We start from the raw sequence: 19917 nt of genomic DNA on the forward strand, positions 1-19917 counted from the left end.
CGACGACCCTCGGGCGGTATACTATAATTATGTCTTTGTTTATTGTCGTGGGTCGAGTCGCGCATTGTGCCGCTTCGGGCTAATAGCGTGAATTATTCTCTGCCAGCGAAGACCGACACTCCCGGTCCTCCTTGGCGCGGATCTTATTCTCTGATCTCTGAATGAAAGCTTGCCCCTAAAGGGTTGCTCTCCGGGCCGACTCCTCTCTTTTCCTCGTCGTCTCTCTCCGCGTCCACCTGGAGGTGTACTGGGTGTCCCAGTTGGGAAGCTGGAGGACTCGAATTATGAAAGTAGAGAAGCGGTTGGAATCGCAGGCAAAAGTGTATTTAAGTTCGCGACGAGGTCTAGTGGAAAGCACCCGGTGAACGCTATTTATTAAACACACTGGCGCAAAGTGGATTACGCGTTAATGGTTGCTTTCCGTTGCTTGATTTTATTTTACGATTCGTTAGTCGAGGGTGGAATTTTTCCCTGCGCTTTGCTGAACGTCTGTGTATACTATTATTAGGCGACCTCGTAAGGAAACGTTAGAGAGGAAGCTTGGAAAATTGCTTTGGTGGACGTTAAAAAGGATTGCCGTTGTTAGCTGTCTGATTTGTTCTGTAAGGGAGTTAATGTGTTGATTGTTAAGCTTGGTGAATTTTGTAAGGAATATTTTTATTTTGGGTGCTTTGTCAGAAGCTTCTGTAGAAATGATGCTTTTAAAGATTGATTGGCTTCCTAGGTAGTTATTGATGCTTTTCATACTAATTTTAGTCCAACTTAACCCTAAAAATTAAATTACAAGGGTATGAGAAAAGAAAATAATTCGGGTCTGAAAGAGTTAAAAACATTCCATGGAACTTCTTCCAACTTTTTTTGTACATTACATCACTTTTATTCTTTACAGCCAACACCCTCATTTTACACTGAGATTCCTCTATGCTCTATACGGTACCAGACCTCATTTCTCCCCCATTCCTCCCTCATTCCTCCCTCAGCGCACACCAGACCTCCTTTCCATCCTCCAGCACGCTTGACTGAGGCTCTCATTAGCTGCCAGTCCACGATTTACGGAACACCTTGTATTTCACCCCCATCCTCCGTTCCGTTCGTTCCTTTCGCCGTCTACCATTTCTCCCTTAACTAGCGTCTCATTAAAAGGAATCGCTTCCATTGTGCCAGACCCGTTCGTTCGACGGACAATGCGACTTTGTCGGAAGGTGCACTCATTCGTGCATCATCGCGCGGCTCCAGCTCCTTCGTCGCCAAACCCACGCCGGAAATGATAATCAGAATCAAGGAAGATCGTCCTGGGGCCGTATGTTACTGTTGTATGTAATTCTCGTATGCCAAGCAAATCTTGCGCGACTGACGAGGACTGCCTGATTACGTTAAAACCATCCAGTTGAGCTCGTGCTCCAGATTTCGAAACGCGAGCGACAGGATTAATCGTGGCATGGACGTGAATTAATATTGATTTGAATGTTCGTTTATACTGCACTAAATAATTCCTTCCTGACGGAGTTAAAAGTTGAAGCATTATTCTTGGAGCGTTATGAAGTGAAACAGTTTGACTGTGTAAGTGTGGTAAAAGAAATGCAGCCAATCAAAGGATTCCTCGTCAGAAATGAAATAAAACAAGTAGAAAGAAATTCTCAGCATAAATAATTCTAAACATCTTAGTTCTAAGCATAAATAATTCTAAACATCTCAATTGTAAGCACACATTCAATTCCGAGCATATCTGGATCAAAAATTTCACCAAGCCACAATACCCGCGAGGTCGAAAATAGAATTAGAATCGAGTTCGTAACCTCCGAGCTGTTTAAATTTTCCAGATCCGAACCTGTGTATTTTCGTCTATCGTACGGTGTTAGTCCACACGGATCGCATGTGTCCCGATAATTGGAGCCAACGTTAAAGCGTGATCTCTAATATGTAGGGATTAGCGATCGTTTGACTAACACGGCGTTGGCGCCACGTAATCAGATAGACGTCGCACTGAATCAATCCTAACGCCGTTCGAGACGTGTTGGCCTAACTTCTGGAATTGGAGAGACGTCACGCGTGAAATCTGGGTCGGAATGAACCGTAAAGATGGCTTGGAATATTTTGGGTAATCCCGTTTCGATGTCGATGTTTCTCGTCGTTGCTGTCTAATCCTTTATTCGGTGTTTATTTCTGTGATTTTATTACGAGTTTATGTGTGGTCCAATGTGATTTCGGAATGACTAGAATTTTTAATTGTATGCTGATTTCATTGTTAATTATAGGGAGTGATTCGTTTTTTCTTGAGAATATTTAATGACGTTAAATTGCTTCGATTGTTTAAATTGACACCTTTTAAGAGCTGTCATTTAAACATGAATAAGTTTAGGTAGGAAACAAATAGATGTCTCAAAGTATAGCCTCTACAGAAGTTTCTGACAACGTGTCTCAATATAAAAATAATGAGATGAAAGTATAAATTATTAGCAATCCTAAATGAATGCTTAAAGAATTCATGAAGCTTAACAACCAAGGTGTCAAATAGTAAATAGAATGTCCTTGGAGGATATCTTCAGAAGTATCAATTCTTTCCAGTCATTCCAATAAAAAAGAAATATATAAGGTCATCCCATAAATTCGTGCCACAGATTGTGCTCATACTCACTAAAATGAAAAAATACTTCGAACGCTACGAATGGCTCCGTGTTGTTTTCATTCGTGATCTATTATTTAAATAAAACGTCGCCCACGTCCTCCTCCGTCGCGGCGGCGATTTCGAAACGAGGGAAACGCGGCGCGATTTTCAGACGATTTGAAATCGGGACACGTGGGTCGTTGTCGCGCAATGTCGCGTGTCGAATAGCGTTGGACGTGGACGACGCAACGACGCAACGACGCAATTTCGAAATCGTTTCGGACGTGCAACGTTTCGCGTAGGAGACTCTTGAACGGTATCCTTTGCTTTCTTGCGAGCGATTCTGATTTCCTGAAATAGCGGTCCGCGTTCCGCGTTCCGGGCGCTTTGTTTGCGACTATAATAGCGCAACAGTTGATTAATCCGTGGAAAGGACAATTGCACGCGTTCCTGGATCGTTTAGAATGTATATGAGAAATACACGAGTATTTCTGAGTACGTAATTGCACCTCAGAGGCTGACCTTGTGTTCAGATTTTGTCATTTTGGGACAAGTTTGTTCGCTCTGTGTATCGGGTTATCCCACAGGCTCGTGCCATTTACCGCTCTGCTATTAAAATTAATTTGTGAAACATACCTTTGAGGGTACGACAAAATGTAATCACTAGACTACGGATCTTTATGCAAAATAAAATTTTAGAATTCATCTTGGACTTCATTTTACTCTGTAAATAATATAATATAAACTCTGCTTTCAATATTTTTTTATATTATAGCATACTGTGTGCATTTTGTAGTTTCTTGGACATTCAAATTTCCTATAACGAAAATAACGAGTAAATATTTCTTCCACCCTACTTAACCTACTTTTTATTTCTATAGTTACTTTTCGTCGTTCAATACGATGCATGAACCCGAAGCGACGCGTAAGGACGAGCATTGAAGATGGACCAGGCGAACGGTAAATTGAGATATATCCCGAACGCGGTTTACCCATTTCGTGAATTATGCGAGTCCACTCGCAAAGCAAATTGCTTCGTTCGGAATGAACGATGCGCACGGGCGTGGGCGTAGTCGCATTCAACTTCGGTCGAACATTCTCAAACCGTGAGCTAGTTCACCGAGGCGAGTTCGTAGCCATACACGCGACTATATTCGCCCGAGATCCAATTACAGAACTAATTATATTTCGCGGATCGTAAAAATAGCATCCCATTTGCCGAAACGGACTCGAACCGGAGCCCGTGGTTTGCTCACGGTTTACCATCGACCGCTGCCCTCGCCAGACCGAAGAAAGGAACATTTAGGGGCAACCATAACGGTGTGCTGTTGTTAAGAATAATTAGTAGTAAATGTCGAGTTTGAATTTCGCAATTTCAGGGTTTTCTAGGAGTGGTAAATGTATTTTAATTTTCTGGACCGATTCAACTGAATGGCAGACTTTAATGTCGGAGGTAGGTAGGTAGAGGAAGTTTTAAGAGAAAATTCATATCGAAGATGGATTACTTTTTGAGAGTTGATACTTCGAGTAAGAGTTATATGTAATATTAATTGGGAAATGAGAACAGTCAATGCAAACTTAATTTAAATAATAGCTTGGGATAGTTTGGTAATCTTAAATAAAAAAAATTAACATAGACGATTACGTTAGAATACTTTCCGAACATGTGACATTACATATTACTTTAGAATTAGAAGGAAACAGACATCGAACTGAAGAAGAGAAGCTTGATGATGAATAGAAATTACATGAAAATGAAGAACATGAAACAAATATTGATACGATGTGCATAATTAATCGACGAATGTATTATATACACCCATGATCATAATTTCATTCTAGGTATTGAAAAATAAAAGAAATACTACAAGGTGATTTTCTTAAAAATATTTTTAACTGGTGAACCCTTTTATAAATGGTGAATTACAGTCGTGATCAGCGTGGTAAGATGTGAAACAATTTGTTAAAAGCGCATCCGAGCAAAATATGAAACGTTCTTCCCACGCTCGTTATTCGTCCAGGAACTTCCTGCAGATACGAGTCATGATAGCATTCGCCAGGGCCAATAAATCGGTTCGATAAACTGGATAATAGCACGGTTGACCGTTCTTCAATAAAGTCCGCCCAGAAATGATAGCGCGTATCGGGCAGAAGTCAATTAAATTCTAGATCGAGGAAGCTTTGCTAGATTTGTCTATTCCTGCACTGTACGTCAGAGGATTGATCTGTGCATCATTCCCTTAGGCGATCGAAGCTTTGATACCTGCCAATCTGTCACTATATTTCTAACGTTCTATTCGAGTCAGGCGTCCATACAGGAACAGTTAAACTGTTACAGAATGATAATACCTAAACTATCGTGGATATACAAAAAATGTACAGGAAAGAGTCAGAAGGTTCGAGGAGGTTCGACGTCCAGATGCTAAAGCTGTATCAAGGCCACCGACATTTTTTTAAACGAAACATCCCCCTAATACATTATACTCTAGTTTAGAGTGCCTAAGGTGCATTACGAATTCCATCAACCGGATGGGCTAGTCCAGCAGTTTCAGTTAGCGAATATATCTCGACGTGGACAACGATAATCGGTTGGAATAGATTTCCGGAGATGGCATGCAGGCGACAGCAAACTGGTGGAAGGGAGATCGAGCACGGAAAGACGAGCGAGCTTTCAAAGGGATAAGCGTTCCAGTGGAGTTCCGAAGGGCCTTAATGCGATTGACTCATTATCGCTCGGATCTTGCTCCGCGAACGGAATTATCGTTGATATCCAGTTTACCGCTCTTTGCTAAATTAATTACGCGGAAATGGCGAAGGCGTTCCGAGTGAACTTCGTACCGATGAAGTTTGACGTTCCGGTATCCAGTGTCGGTGCACCCGGAATTCAGTAATTTCGTCAATTCATTTCACCCTCAACGATACCTCGACTTTCACTCGATCCCGTCGATCCTTCTCTGAAGTTACTGGTCCCTTGATGCGACGGAGAACTTTTCGAAGCTAAAATTTTCCTTCGGGACAATTGGAAACTGTCCAACAGTAAACTATAAAAATACTGTTCAAGTTCTCGCACTTGACACATTTTTAATCATACGCGCTCTTCTCAAATTGATTTAATTCTACTCCGCTGTAGTATTCATTTGTGTTAAAATGACGACTGGGACTAACCCAGTAATTTAATATTGGAATGTTTTATACATATGGAATACTTGTGTGCACGAATATCACTGTTACCGAATAGAAATGAAGTTTAAAGAAGAATAATATAATTCAGATGTTATTACTTGAGTATAATCATACAAACATCATTACTTCAATATTCGAGTATTCAAATATCGTTACCGAAAAGTTAACAAATTTTAAGAAGATTGATTCATTTATAAACCTTCATGAATAGTCATAAGGCAGTGTACAAAATACTCTAACACTCAATTAAGAATCCAATCAATATTCTTCTGAAGTATTCCAAAATTCATATAAAAAAAAAATATACTAAATGATCACATCCAATCCAAATCAATACTTCTTGACGAATTCAGCAGAAGGTACAATTCGACTAATGCATCATCAAGGGTGACTTTTCAGCGTCAGCCCTTTCGCCAGTGTCTGGCAGCCATCGTGAATGGAGAAAGAAGGGGAAATTTGTAACGGTCGCGAAATACGTTTGATTAATCTGCTCTTTTACGTGTCATTTTCCGTGCCTTCTCGTTCTACCTTTGTGTTCCCGTTTCCTCCCGCGAACCAACGCCAGATTATTGGCCAGGCCCGACGGTATAGGGAACTCGTCGATTTCCCTTTGGGATCCTCTTTAATTTCCGCCCTTTCTGTGGCGTGTTCCCCGCAGAATTTTTACTGGGCTCGATGGAAAGGATCGCGGGATTTTTCAGGGGAACCCGAAGAATCCAATACGTGGAGAGTTAAAGTCCGTGACAATCGAGTGAACCGAAGACAAAGCGACGATGAAGTGATCGGTGAGCGAAAAGCTTACAGCCGCGACGATTTAAATGTCTCGATATTCTCAATTTCGTGATTCACGTCGAGGGAACGATTACACATCAAAGTGAAATGGTGGAGCAAGAAGTTGGACAAACTTACAGATTATTCTCTTTGGGGACAAAGTATTTTGTTTATGGAGTATAAGCAAAAATTGATATTCATCTAGTGTTGTTGGAAATACAACTGCGAGTATTTATTCACTGTTTCTGTGGTTACTTATATATTATAATATTCAACAGATCTTGTAAAATGAATGTAAGAGTCTCTATTCTCCAGGGGACGTTATGTTATATAAACTTTAACTTAGTAAAAATTATTAGATTTATATAACCACTGAAAGAGATACGTTTGAATTTTATTATTCGTCTATAACAAAAAGAAAGCAAAGAACTGTTAAACATGAAATTGATTATACGATAGTATCCCAGAAAATTATTATTAAGAACACACCGATATCTCCGTGTTAAAATGACGGTCGCAGGTCGAAAGGATATTTTGTTTGCACGACGAATCGCTGATCTCTTTGAGCAGATGAATGACGTTAAAACTCGAGCCACAGGGAGATTAAGAAATGAATGTTCTCAAGTCCTGGAAGGGTTCAATTACTGCATCACGAAATGGTGGATAATTTCAGTTATACGGTCCTGAAGATTACGTGTATTACCGGGGGAAGAGGACGAAGATTACTCACCTTTATCCAATTACTTGAATACAGATCCAACGAAGAGAAAGCTACTTCTCCGTTAAAATGGCGGATTCGCCTCTTTATTAGATCTGACTAGCGACGCTTTCGTTCCATAAGAACTGACAGAGATACTTACCTACATCGAGCCAGTTGATGAATGAATGCCACTTAGGTGGACTTAGCTGCACTTTCAGGAAATTATAATAATACAAAAATGAATTGGGGAAAGTAAATCTTACCTTCAATTTTCGAGAAAGTTGCGTGTACCTTAAAATAAAACAGTTTGTCATGCTCGGTTATTTAACCCTTTGCGGTTCTATGTCAAGCGAGGGTCGACGAAAATTGACTGAAATCAGAAAATTCGGACTGTAAAGGTTTACCATGAAGAAGTAAATTCAATTATACGCAAGATTTAAATTATAATCAATTATACATCAATCTAAGTCAAGCAAGTCTCGCAGTCTCCTTATTGCTAGCGTGGCGCTAGTATCGCGTCGCGTATAACTTCCAGAGCTTCCACTTACTAAAGTTACCAAGCACAGCACGGATAATTACTCTCAACGGTCCTCCTTTACCAGGGACTAAGTAAGAGTAGCATAGAAACGAACCTAGCCGCTTACCTCTTTGATCTTCTCGCGGCGTTGATTAGTCACGTCGTCCAGGGGTGGATTAGGCGGTTTAATGACGTAGGGCCCAGGAACGGGTATCGGCGGGGGTCCAACCGCCGAGGGCTCGGACTGTCTATGCTTCGAGTCCACTCGTCGATCCTTGTCCTCGGGTTTGGGCTCGTCCTGGCCAGGGATCGCGTTGTTTTGGACCCAGGCCGGGTTCAACGGCTCGTTGCGCTCTTCAGGCGCCACGCCGCGCTCCACGACGTTCGCCAGGTCACGACGGGTCACGAACGTCCCCGTGAGTAGAACGATCAGTATAACGGACAGCAGCCCGCTGACCGCCAGCCTTTGCATCAGCCTCATGTCGTCCGGGCACTTGCCGCACTCCCACAAGCCGCTTGGAGTCGCGGACGTTGCGCTCGTATCGGCGGAGCCGGATTCACAAGCGAGAAACGCCGTTTTCGTTTTGTTTTAACGAGTTCCACGGGTGACTCGTAGGGCGTTGGGCTCGATTGGCCGGTGGAGCGATCAGCGACGTCTCGTGGACTCGTGCTAGGACGTTACGACGGTAGAGAGGCTCGTGGGTGATCGTTCATTGGGCTAGAATTAATGGTTGGAATTGATCGAATAGGGTGAATCGAAAGAGAAACGCGGAGAAAAGACAAAATTTTGTGGCCATGTTCGGGTTATTGTGTATTTCCTATAAATTGAATAATAAAGAATGAGAAGTGGAAATATAAAAATGACTCTAGACTCGAGAGTTTTAATTCGAATTTTAATTCGAAAAACACCAGCCGTGTGAGCATTTGTTTTCTACGTTTTCTGCAAATGTATAATAGTACCTGCAATGCATTTATATATTCCAAACGTTAAACATATGAATACTGAATCTACCGACAAGTGGATAGTTTTAAGGATACTTTTTTTTTTTAAATGGATGCACAAATATTTCACGTGGTACTGAATTAAGAAATGCATGAAATAATTATGTAGAAAAAAATTGTATAGAAAAATTTGTAAACGGTCATTTAAATCTAAATTTAATTTAATAATTTGAACAGTAGAACGAAAACGTTTATATTAAACAAATCTTCGAACGACTAGTATCGTGGATTATTTTTATTGCCAAACGGAAATTTCTTTCGAATATTTTACGTTGAAATGATAGAACAGAGAATTGTTTTACTCGTTCGAGTTAAAATAACGAGCGAACCTCGCCACAAATTACGAGATGACGAATAGCCGAGCGGGGGTGAGGACTTTGGAGCCACTTACTTGGAAGCCACCTGTTGGTGATAATTCGAGCACCAGTGACGAGTGCACTACGGTCGTTTTAAGTAGCCTTCAATGACGGCTGTCGTCCGTTTTCAGCTCGCGTCCTGCTGGTTCGATCTCATCGGCGCTGTGTCTGGTTAAGCCTCGAAATTACCAGCAGCTACGAAGAGAAACGATTCATTGCGTTCAGGGAGGGAACGACCGTGAAGAAAACGTTCTTTTGTACCCGAGGCTGATCGTTCCGTGAGTTCGACTCGCTTCGATTCCGTTTTCGACGGCGGATCCCACGGCGAGATCCACCTGAACCCCATTAATTTCCCCCTTCTCAACCCAGTAGGATTATCAAGTCATTGTTCTGTTAAAATTTATGTTCCGAATTGGAGGTATGCATAGCTTTTTATTTTATTGTTCTTAAGTCAGCACTAAGACTTATGGTAGTATGTATATTATTAAAAATTAAACATTAAAAATAAAGAGATATACTATTTCTTATTTTCCTATTATATTGTTTCTTTACATGTAAAAGATAAGGATAATTTTGTAACAGCTATATTGCCCCGAGCACGTGCCCCCAAAATATACTAATTGGGTATGATGGGTTTAGGTGTCTTGGTTTATAAATTATTCGTCATTTCAACCTTATCATCGTGAATATTATACATGAACGTGAAATTATATATTTATTAAAGAAGTTTATCGTGTCGTAGTACTATAACAAAATTTGAAAAGAAATTAAAACAAAAATTAATGTATTCAGGTCAAGGTAACGAGACTGTTGACTATTGATAGGAAAATTTTAATAAATAATTCAGAAAATGAATAGTAATGACAAGAGAAATTCCCGATGTAAATCTTAGAAGCAGAAAAACGAGAAAAGACAATGGAAATTGTTAAGCTGTGAGGAAGTATAATTGCCTGGCCATAGATAAAAGCATTCCCCGACATTCGAGCACGCATTAAGTGCACTTCGCGTTGTAATGCAGCTCCAATATGGAGGCACGGTCTCGATTACCAGTCAAGTAATCGCGTTTTCAAATACACAAATCAGCTCGGTTATCTACTCTTAACTTTTAATTGAGAACAATTGCACCTGCGTAAGCGCACCCGGAATAGTTGGCTCGCTATCATAACTCTTCGCGGTATTACTGAAACATTGTTTCGCTCGTTACACGCGGGGAAATTCAATCGGAAAGGGAACAAACGAAGAAGGATAATTGGAAAAGTTTCAAATCAGGAGGAATATCAAAATGAACTGAAACGATACAATCCCTTCTGGTGCAGAATGAAAAATGGGAGATGAATAACTTCGCTGTTCTCATTTTTGTGTGATATACTAATTGAAAGTAGCCATTCCTTTTTAACCATTCGTCTTTTCCTCTAAACGCACTGATAAAGGAGTTATGACTTGTCACATTTACTTAGTGTGTACACTACAGTTTACAGAGTTCGTTGAAGTATTCTCAATTTTACTCTCAACTGCAGAATAGCCACAGGGATAGTTTTGACTTCAAATAGCCAGGTTAGCAAGGTGTTAAATTTCTCAGTGCACGAATCAGGGCTCCTGAGCATTACCGAGGGCATCGACGGTACTTCTCGATCGAGCCTGGAAGGAGGGCCAAGTGCGAATCAGAAAGAAGCGAGGGCAGATTGAAGATTTCGAAGTCTCTGCCGAAACGTGATCACTGCATTTTTTATCGTGCCCCGGGCAACGCGAAACGTTTCTTCGGTACCCCCTATCCCCCTCCCCCCACATCGTTCGCATCGAAAGTCCGCGCGCATTTTATCACCCGGTCGCTGCGGGCGTTACACCTGCAGAGGCCAATTCTCGTTCCTTTTTGCAGCGGAGGATGCACCTAGTCGCTGTTTCCAAACCCCGCGAGGCTCGTCGCCCGGCATCGCCTGTAATTCTCCTCGCGCGGAAATTTTCGGGAATTCGCGTCGCTGTCGGCTCGACGAACGTCAAGTCTGGTTTGTTCAAGTCAAAGCGAGAATCTATTAATTTAAGGAGAATGTGAACTGAACAAGCTAATTGAAAAAATTCGTTCCTGATAATTCAACTTTACGTATATGTTTCAGATAAAAGGCTATCTCTAACTTCGCAGAACGTAACACCGAACTAATCGACAACATCGAACACGAGTACCTCGAAAAGCCAACAGTTATGTACGTAACCCAATACCCAGCTCGTTGCAGCAACATCGCCTAGAATTACCACGGGAGAAGCCAATACCTGAACTAATTAAATCATCATCCAGAAGTGTCTCGAAACCCTAAACGTTACGCGACATCGACCTCCGACCTCAAGATCTCCAAATTCATTCCACGATAGATAAATTTTCAATTTATTTCATTTGAAGTAATATTTACACTTGTACATAATCATAATCTGCTTATACTTTTCGGTTCAAACTACTGGTTGAGGATCTTGTTCATCAATTTTACTGACACGTGTGATACAATACTAACGAGCTAATAATAATTAATAGTTCACGTATCGTTGAACTAAAATGCATATAAAAATTCAAGTAGTGTCCTCGCGAGTGTATTAACCAGCACAGAAAATTTCAGCTCCATAACTAACTTACAGTTCTTAGAAAAAGTCTTAAGAATTGCCTACTTCCCGATCCTATATACGAGGAAAAAGTACTTTCGAAACACCTTTACAGGGATATTTGAATTATACTAACAGATCTTGGAAACATTAGTTCTCGTCATTCCTCAAGAGCGTATGCATCAGTGGCGAACGACAACAGAAGCTAGAAGGAAACGCACATTGTGTCTGAGCTTTGATATCTTAACCGTGAGCTAACAAGGAACATGACCTAATTACCACTCAACTCCCTTGTGTGAAAGGGCAAGCCTAGTTGGATACAATCAACATACCCCTTTGACTATTTCGCCAAGTCAAGGAACAGTTAACTGTCCACGCTGTTTACCACAACAATTGTCTTGCAACAAATGGACAGAGCCTCCTATACTCTTCACCCATCTCCACCCACTTTGCAAGAGTATGTGTACGCTAGATTAGACTGTTTATGCTCAAGTCGAGCATCACCTATGATAGTTCAGCAGCCAAGTGCCACTTCGACTGTCTTGTCAACTCGAGGAACGGTCGACAAGTATGCACACTCCTACGTGTACCGAAGCCCTCTGTCACGTTGACTAAACTGTTGTATGACAAGAAGCCAATAGTATGCTTCTAGCATTGTAGGTCTTTTATCTATCTACAAGTTTGAATGTAGAGACTAGGTGAGACTAGGTTCATTTATTGACTAGTATAATCTGACTGAACTCTCTTTGCAAGCCTACACATACTACGAACTTTCCATGTGGAATGACTGTTTGTAACTGTAACTGTTTAATTTTGTAATATATGTTTATGTTAAGCGAACAAGTAAGTATTAGTAATAAAATTGTTAATTTGGTAAAATAACCCAGCTTTTTGGTTTAATATTTTAACAGCGACACTTACTCTGTCATTGACGAGTATACTCGTCATTGCTCGATTTTCGCGATATATATAGTCGCGCTCTTAAAAGGAGGCGCCATAGGTAATTGGTTAAAGCATCCGTTTCCTCTAACGAAAAACTAATTACTAAATTCTCGCACCTTCTCACGTGTTTCCATGTCCTCTGCCCCCACCGTTGCCAGCCCTCATCACAGTCTTTTACCGAATCCTAATTCCTCACCACCCAACAACTCGCGCCCGTTCCTCGACTAGAGTTACAGTCTGCAAGCCTTACCACATCAACCGAAAACCGTCACGCGACGGAATTTCGATGGTACGCGTCTAACCTAACCGGGTGGATGTTTGCCGAAACTTCCGGCCCATTGGGAACACTCCGAGGCTGATCGGTTCACGGGTTTCTGCGAATCGCGGGGACCGCTCGGCTGCAACTCCGAGATATTGCCCGTTCAACTATTCAGGAGCCCACGGTCTACGTAAGTCGCTAACTGTCGATAACGCGAAATATCGCGGCACCGAGCTCCGAGATATCGAAGTTACCCGCGACACTGAATCAGCTCCTGAAAGGACTCGGGTTCGCGTACTCTGAGGGTTGCGCGTTACACGCTGATTCTTGTCGCTCCTCGGCAACCGAACCTCGAGGAAGATTGCTGAGACGAACTTGCGAGTTCCATGGTACGCGCGTACGTTCAAAGGACTATTGGCGTGTGAACTTTGTTCGAGGCCATCTCGAGTGAGGAGGACTCCGCGATGCTTCGCAGAAATGACGCGATTGAATGTCTCGGGGAGCTTTGGGTGTTTTACGTAACTCGACTTTGAGTAACTCGGAAGTCTTGTAAGTTGTCTCGAATAGTTTGAGGGGTTCCGAGATCTTTGTAGGATGGTACAAGGTAATAAGTAAGGAAGATTTATGAATGCAAAAAGAAGACTCGATTGACTGAAGCGTCAGAACTATTAGATATACAAGGCTGTGAAATTATTCAAGACTTCCAAGTCTAATATAAAATATTCTAAAAGTGATTTAAACCTCTATATACTTGACTTCCCTTAAAATTTACAACCCAAGCTATTTGAAGCTACCTGTAGGCGAGTGACTGAAGGAGATTTAGAATAAATGTGGGGAGAAGACTCGATTTACTAAAGTGCATTTTAATCTTCCGTAAGATGATAACGAGCAAATTATGAACAACAGCATAACTATTTTTTTATAATATATGAAACCTATTCCAAGGTGTATATATATCCTTCATTTTAATTAATATTTAGGTTCCTTTTTGTATCGACCACTTTGATTATATTTCCTAAGAAAATATCGGTTCGTGAATCGCCATTCTCAAATTATTCCCATTCCAGGGTACAGCGAAGTGGCGTGTGAGAGAAATAAGTGCGAGAAGGGGACAGGTGGAGTTGAGGGGAGCAGGTAAATCGTCGAAGCTGCACTCGGTAGCCGATAAATCGTGCACAGGGGGCCCCGAGGTTACCAAGATTGCTACGTGTCACATTCTTGCGGAAAATTGGACCGGTGGAAGTACTTTAAAGCGAGGCAAATTCGCGTCTCAAATGGACACGTGCGCGAACGTGCCCGACCACCCACCAATTCGAGAAAGAGCTGGACAGAAAATGGAACCTCCCTATTCAGAATTTCCCCAGCGACAAATTGTCCCGTGTATAAGATGTACAATATTATAATCATATTTACGAAACGTATTCCTTCATATTTACTACAGATATTAATTGCAAGAAAGTGAAATGAATTAAAGGAGACAGTAGTTCGCTGAACTTTGCTGTTTCAACTTATTTTCTGTGCCATCTAATTCATATTTTCAAGTGTAAATTAATACTATTCATTTTACATTCAGAGCTACATGAATATTTGTACGTTTTCTTTCTCATCGTAACGCATAACGGATCAATTTACTTGTGTAATAAACTGCTCATCCATGGTAACTTCGATACTCTGTGTATCACTAATTCTAATTAACGTGCATCGCGTAATTCCGTTATTCGCATCCGTGGGAAAAAGTATCAAATTTTGTTTCAATGGATTAATGTTTCATACAAATCCCTGCTTCGTGGAAATAATAAACGCGGTAATAAAAAAAAGTCGGATAGTATTTGTTTCCACTACAATACCTGAAAAGATATATTATTTCAACGAGGTAATATTTTCATTAATTATTTGTTGCGGAGGCTATATCGGCGATGGCGTACATTTGTAAAGGTGGAGCGCATTATCCACATAAAAATCATTTTATGCTGCCAACTGAAGCTCTGTTGATGTGATAACTATCGGGGAAAAATTATTGACTAATGGAACGTAATTTCATTCCCGGTTTGGCGTGGAGATAGAGATAGGTAAAATTGTGATCGAGATAAAAATGTCCAATAATGAATAAAAGATGCGCAAATATTAATTGTTAAATAGAAATGAAAATTTCAGTTGGAGAATTAAATATTTGGCACAGAACATTTAAACATTTAATTCTTGAATTCAACAGAAGTCGCGAATAAATTACTGTACTACATGCTTCGTTAGATATCTATTATTTTATTTAAAACTTATTCACCTCTACTTGGAAGTGCATTTAACTCAACTATTTGCATTGATTAAAAACTTTTTACTGGCATCGAAGTACAAAGTAGTAAGCTTTCAAAAAAAAACCCAATTTACAATAATTTGAACGCATTAGGGTAGAGTTTTCGCACGCGTCGCAGCACGAGATTATTAATTAGATAAAACGCACGATAGAGTCTGAAGTGTTAATTGCAGAGAATTAGCGTTAACGCCCAATGTAAAATGAAGGAGTGGCAATGAACGTTAAAGTAAGAGAAACTTTATTCAATGCTCCACGGAATTACCGACTCGAACAGTACTCGATTTCCAACTTTAATTTAATCGGAAGCGATTAACGCTCCCCTCGATCGCCATATTGACTCTCGTTTCAAGGACCTCCGAGTAATCAGCTTACAGTAGGTAAAAAAGAATCGCCATAGAACTGATAATGCTGGTACATTGATAACGAATTAGTGTGAAATCCATACGCTGCGTCCAAATCGAGATATTTATGGAGGAATCGAATAAACAATTTATTCGTATTTATGGAAAAATAGTTACTTCCGTGTAATTACTTCCAGGCTGATTAAACTTTCTCGAGAAACTTTTCAAGGCATTCTACGATTAGGAAGCAATTAATCTCTTCGTGAAAATTCGCTGGAGTAGAAAAGTACTTATTCGAACAACTTCTCGAATTTTTAAAAGCTCCTACGTTATTTGCGTGGGGACAAAATTGATTTCAATTTGTTCAATGTTTATATATGTATGCTTATGGCTGTACGATGACTATGTGGATAAAATTGAAAAATGATTTTTTCAAATATTAGGTGCACGCATAAGTTTTGTAGACTACGTTTAAATGATGCTAGAAAACGATACATTGGCATTTATAAATTAAGTGTTTTTCATGTTGATATGACTGGTCAACTTGCATCTAAACAAATGAATACCAGATTACACTTGACGTAACATCGTTTTCAGTTTATCTTAAAAATTCCAATTTAGTTAAAAAAATAATTTAATACAAAAGCCTGCGAAACGAATGCATACAGTTAATATTTTCGTAAAATAACCATACAGCGTAGCTGCCGCGTGGTAGCAAATCGCAAATTATCCAAAATGAGTTTGACAAGCCTGATCTATGCCACAGAAACGCTTAACGTCTGTTGCACCTAGACTCTTGGCAGTAAACTGGTCTATCGCTCATGGTCTTAGCCTTAACCCCTCGAAATCCTTTGTCCTTCAAGAATCCAATATCCCTCTGTCCAAGATAAATTTCTTCGCTGTTAATTTCGACTACTTTGTCACTTCCAACAACATTTAGAACCTCGAGTCTCGCAGTGAGCTCGTCCTGGAATTTCAAAGCACCAGCTTTCTTAATTTAGATAAATTCCTTCAATAAACATATGTGGTACGAATACCCATGACTGTATAAGTATTTGGAATATAACTATACCCCAAAGAATTAGCTTAATGAACAATTAAAATTTCCATAAAGAGATCACAGAAAGCCAAACCCCCAAATCTGACTCCTTCCTTTCGTACTCGACACTGCACCTACTCTCCCAACTGCTACACTGCTAACAAACTCATTATCCATAGTTTTAAAAAACATGACCATGCGCTTCCCACCAGGCAGGACTCGCACCCCTCACATCCATCATCAGGAAACACCCTGCGCGTGTTCGTCAGCGCTGCCCCTACCATCCAAGGAAGAAGGAACTCGAAACGCATCCCAATAAATACACCAGTCGCTTCCTCCCGCATTATCATCGTTATTACCGTAATTTTTTCCATTGCCCCGGCATATCCGTACAATTTCGCGGGCCCGCAACAATCTTGCAATAATTTGTTTCGCGGAACGTCGCCGGACGCCGCGTGCACGGGCGATGCTTAATTAGATTCGCCCAGACGTCGGATAAGATCTCATTAAAATTCCACCGCGGCATCTGTGGCAACGACGTTCGAAGGTCCGCCGTGCACGTTGGCAACACTGACGCATGATAATGCGGTTTCACCTGAGGCCGACGGAATGTGCGAGGTGCAACTACGCAAGGACAGTTCCAGCTTTGAAGGCGCTTTTGCACCGGATGCGCTCGGCCTTATCCGTAATGAAACTGTTGCACCTCCTGGCAGGTAATTACGGTAATCTGAGTCTAATTCGGAATCGTGGCAGAATTTTTGCCGATCCTCCAGCGACTCGTGCTCGAATAAAGGAGCGGGCATACGCGTTAGACGCGTGACGGTCTAGGAAACGGGACTGGCGAGTTGCGGGCAAATTTATTGCGACGTAGATGGCTTATCGGCGCTCCTTTTCGACTAAAGCCACGGATACGCTTGGCGAAATGTCTCGCGACGCGATTCGCTCGGTTGACGCGTTGACAAATGCATCTGGTCGACTGCGATCAGGTTTATTGCGACCTGACTGCGCTCTTGGGGCTTGTTTCTTGCTAATTTCCGGGAACGGCGTGATTAGTTTTTAGTAAAGTTTAGTATACTTGATAAAGTGGCTCGTGGGACGGTCTGACCTGGTGATGGAATGGAAAGTGGAACGGAGGCGTGGTTGATCAAACTTCTTGAGACGCGGAGCCATTTTCGAAGATTGTTTTTGACTAAAGCCACAAACACACTTGTCGAAATGTCTTACAACCTCATCGCATAATGCGTTGAATTCAATTATCCTGAGCTTTTTACAACACACCGAGGCATCAAAAGAAGCAGCATGTGCAACAAATAACTTTACGTGGCCGAGGACCCTCCAGTGCTTTGCAGGAAGACCGGCCATCAGTGTTCCGCTTTGATGTTACGTGATGAGGTTGCAACTTTTCGTACAAACAGTCACGTCGGAGTTGCTGGGCGAGGTTACATTGCGAGACTTCTCGACCAGTGTAGCTGGGATTTAATACAGAACAGACGAGGAAGACTGCATGTAACGAAGGAGATCTCTCCTGATGAACCGCGAGGCGAAGATGATCACACTTACGGTATCCTCTTGAGAGACATCTTCCTCTGACTTGATTAATTTATATACTTTGCAGAATCAAACCTTACGTGACCTTAAAGGCCAGGGAATTTGTACCTTCGTGCACTCAGGTGTCTCTCGCGTTAGGCTCAATATTCAAGAAAATTAAATCAAATGGTCAATATTAAAGAAAAATAAATCAAATGGTAAGAGAAGTGACTGAAGTAGCAGCTCTTCTCAACCACTATGTGACAGGGTTTGTCGCTACATACTTCGAAGTATTAATTCCGAAAGGCGAGTTATCAAAGAATGTGTCACTATAAACCAGACCTTGGTAAAATTATAAAAATAAGAACCCACTACCACGGATACTAAATCCGTTTCAAACAGTCCCTAAACAAAATTTGAGCGTCGTAGGAGATATTCACGAGTCTGGTAGTCAACGTGTTAAGGGAGGAACGGTTCCTCCGAAGAGGACTACAAAGAGATACGTTGTTTCTTCAACAACGAACCACCCTAACGAGAGAGTAGGGGTGTGGGGGAGACATGCCTCGCGGAGACGGGAGCTCTGCTTCGCTCTCGAGCAATGACGACATTTTTTCATCTTATTATTCCCAAAGAACGAGCGAAGCCGATCCTCACAAAAGGTCGTATCTGCCAGCGCCATCGAGTTCGACGCGGCGCTTGCAGCTTCGTCCGCGGCGAATTACGATACAAAGAAAAAGAAATGGAGGGACGAACGGGATAAGGATCGAACGGGGAGGCTAACAAAGAGCCAAAGAGTCTGCGGGAGAAAGAGAGGCGTATAGCGAACAACGACGAGCGACAAAGGGGAAAGACGCGGAAGACGCGAGGCAAAAAGATCCGAGGAACGAAATAATGAGACGAAGACGGGGTGTTGTAAAACGCGGTCAGAGATAAACAGTGATGAAATTAACTTCTTGCAGGCAGCGCCTTTTCGTGATCAAACATATAAAAAGGAATATGAAGTTTATTGTCACGACACTTGATTTAAAGACTCTTCAGAGAACGAGGGACATATTTATGACAGAAAATCAATAATTTTATTTATTATATTTTTGTAATACATGGTAACGTGTTTGTTTTCTCAAATAGTTTTCTCAAAAGTCTTCTCATAATTTCATACGAAGCGCATACATGTATCTTTCTTACACAAATTTATTTACTATTCCATATCTGAAGTTAATAAATAGCTGTTGAATAAATTTCACCTAGCATTCCTTTCCAATTATCAAAGTGCAAAGGTCTTCATAAAGAACAACCTAATAGAAACGAGAATTCTTACCTTCGACGATAGGTGGGCGGTTTTGGAACAGGTTAATTGAGAACTGAAGTGAGTTCTACTAACGTACGTACGTAACGCTGCGAATAAGCAGCGACTGATTTACTTAAGCTTAGGATCCTCTCCAAAAACACGCCCTCAACTCGCCCAATACTCAGTTCCCCGTTACGCTCGCTAAACTCTCCCAACTCCAGCCCTAAATTCCAGAGACTCGCCGTCGACCTCAAGAACACTCACTCAGGCACACGCCTAAAAATACATACAATCACAGCCACACGGACGTTCCTCCAATCCTTACTCCCTAAACAACGCAGTCACGTTACGTTCTCCACTCACGTTTGCGTCTACATACATACTACCCTATCAAGGATCACGATAAAGGGATCCTTCTGGGTTATGAGTCGAAAGTTCGCTTTGGATGAAGTTTGATTCGTGAAATTGTCACGCCTAATGTTACTCGTGC

At 41.3% G+C, this 19917-nt stretch overlaps 1 protein-coding gene across 2 annotated transcripts in view; it reads right to left on the reverse strand.

Annotated features, from left to right (window-relative positions):
- Window positions 1–19917, reverse strand: part of LOC128876568 (mannosyl-oligosaccharide 1,2-alpha-mannosidase IA) — a 540141-nt gene that overhangs the window by 85290 nt on the left and 434934 nt on the right. The window contains exons 2-3 of one of the 2 annotated variants that reach the window (XM_054123043.1): window positions 9170–9329; window positions 7904–8494 (exon numbers count right to left, since the gene is read on the reverse strand). The exons of the other annotated variant lie outside the window; for it this stretch is intronic. Coding sequence (XP_053979018.1) covers window positions 7904–8257 — 354 coding nt within the window. The 5' untranslated portion in view covers window positions 8258–8494; window positions 9170–9329. The remainder of the gene's footprint in view (window positions 1–7903; window positions 8495–9169; window positions 9330–19917) is intronic. 2 annotated transcript variants of the gene reach the window in all.

The sequence above is a fragment of the Hylaeus volcanicus genome, chromosome 5, assembly GCF_026283585.1.
Source record: "Hylaeus volcanicus isolate JK05 chromosome 5, UHH_iyHylVolc1.0_haploid, whole genome shotgun sequence".
NCBI classification, from domain to species: Eukaryota; Metazoa; Arthropoda; class Insecta; order Hymenoptera; family Colletidae; genus Hylaeus; species Hylaeus volcanicus.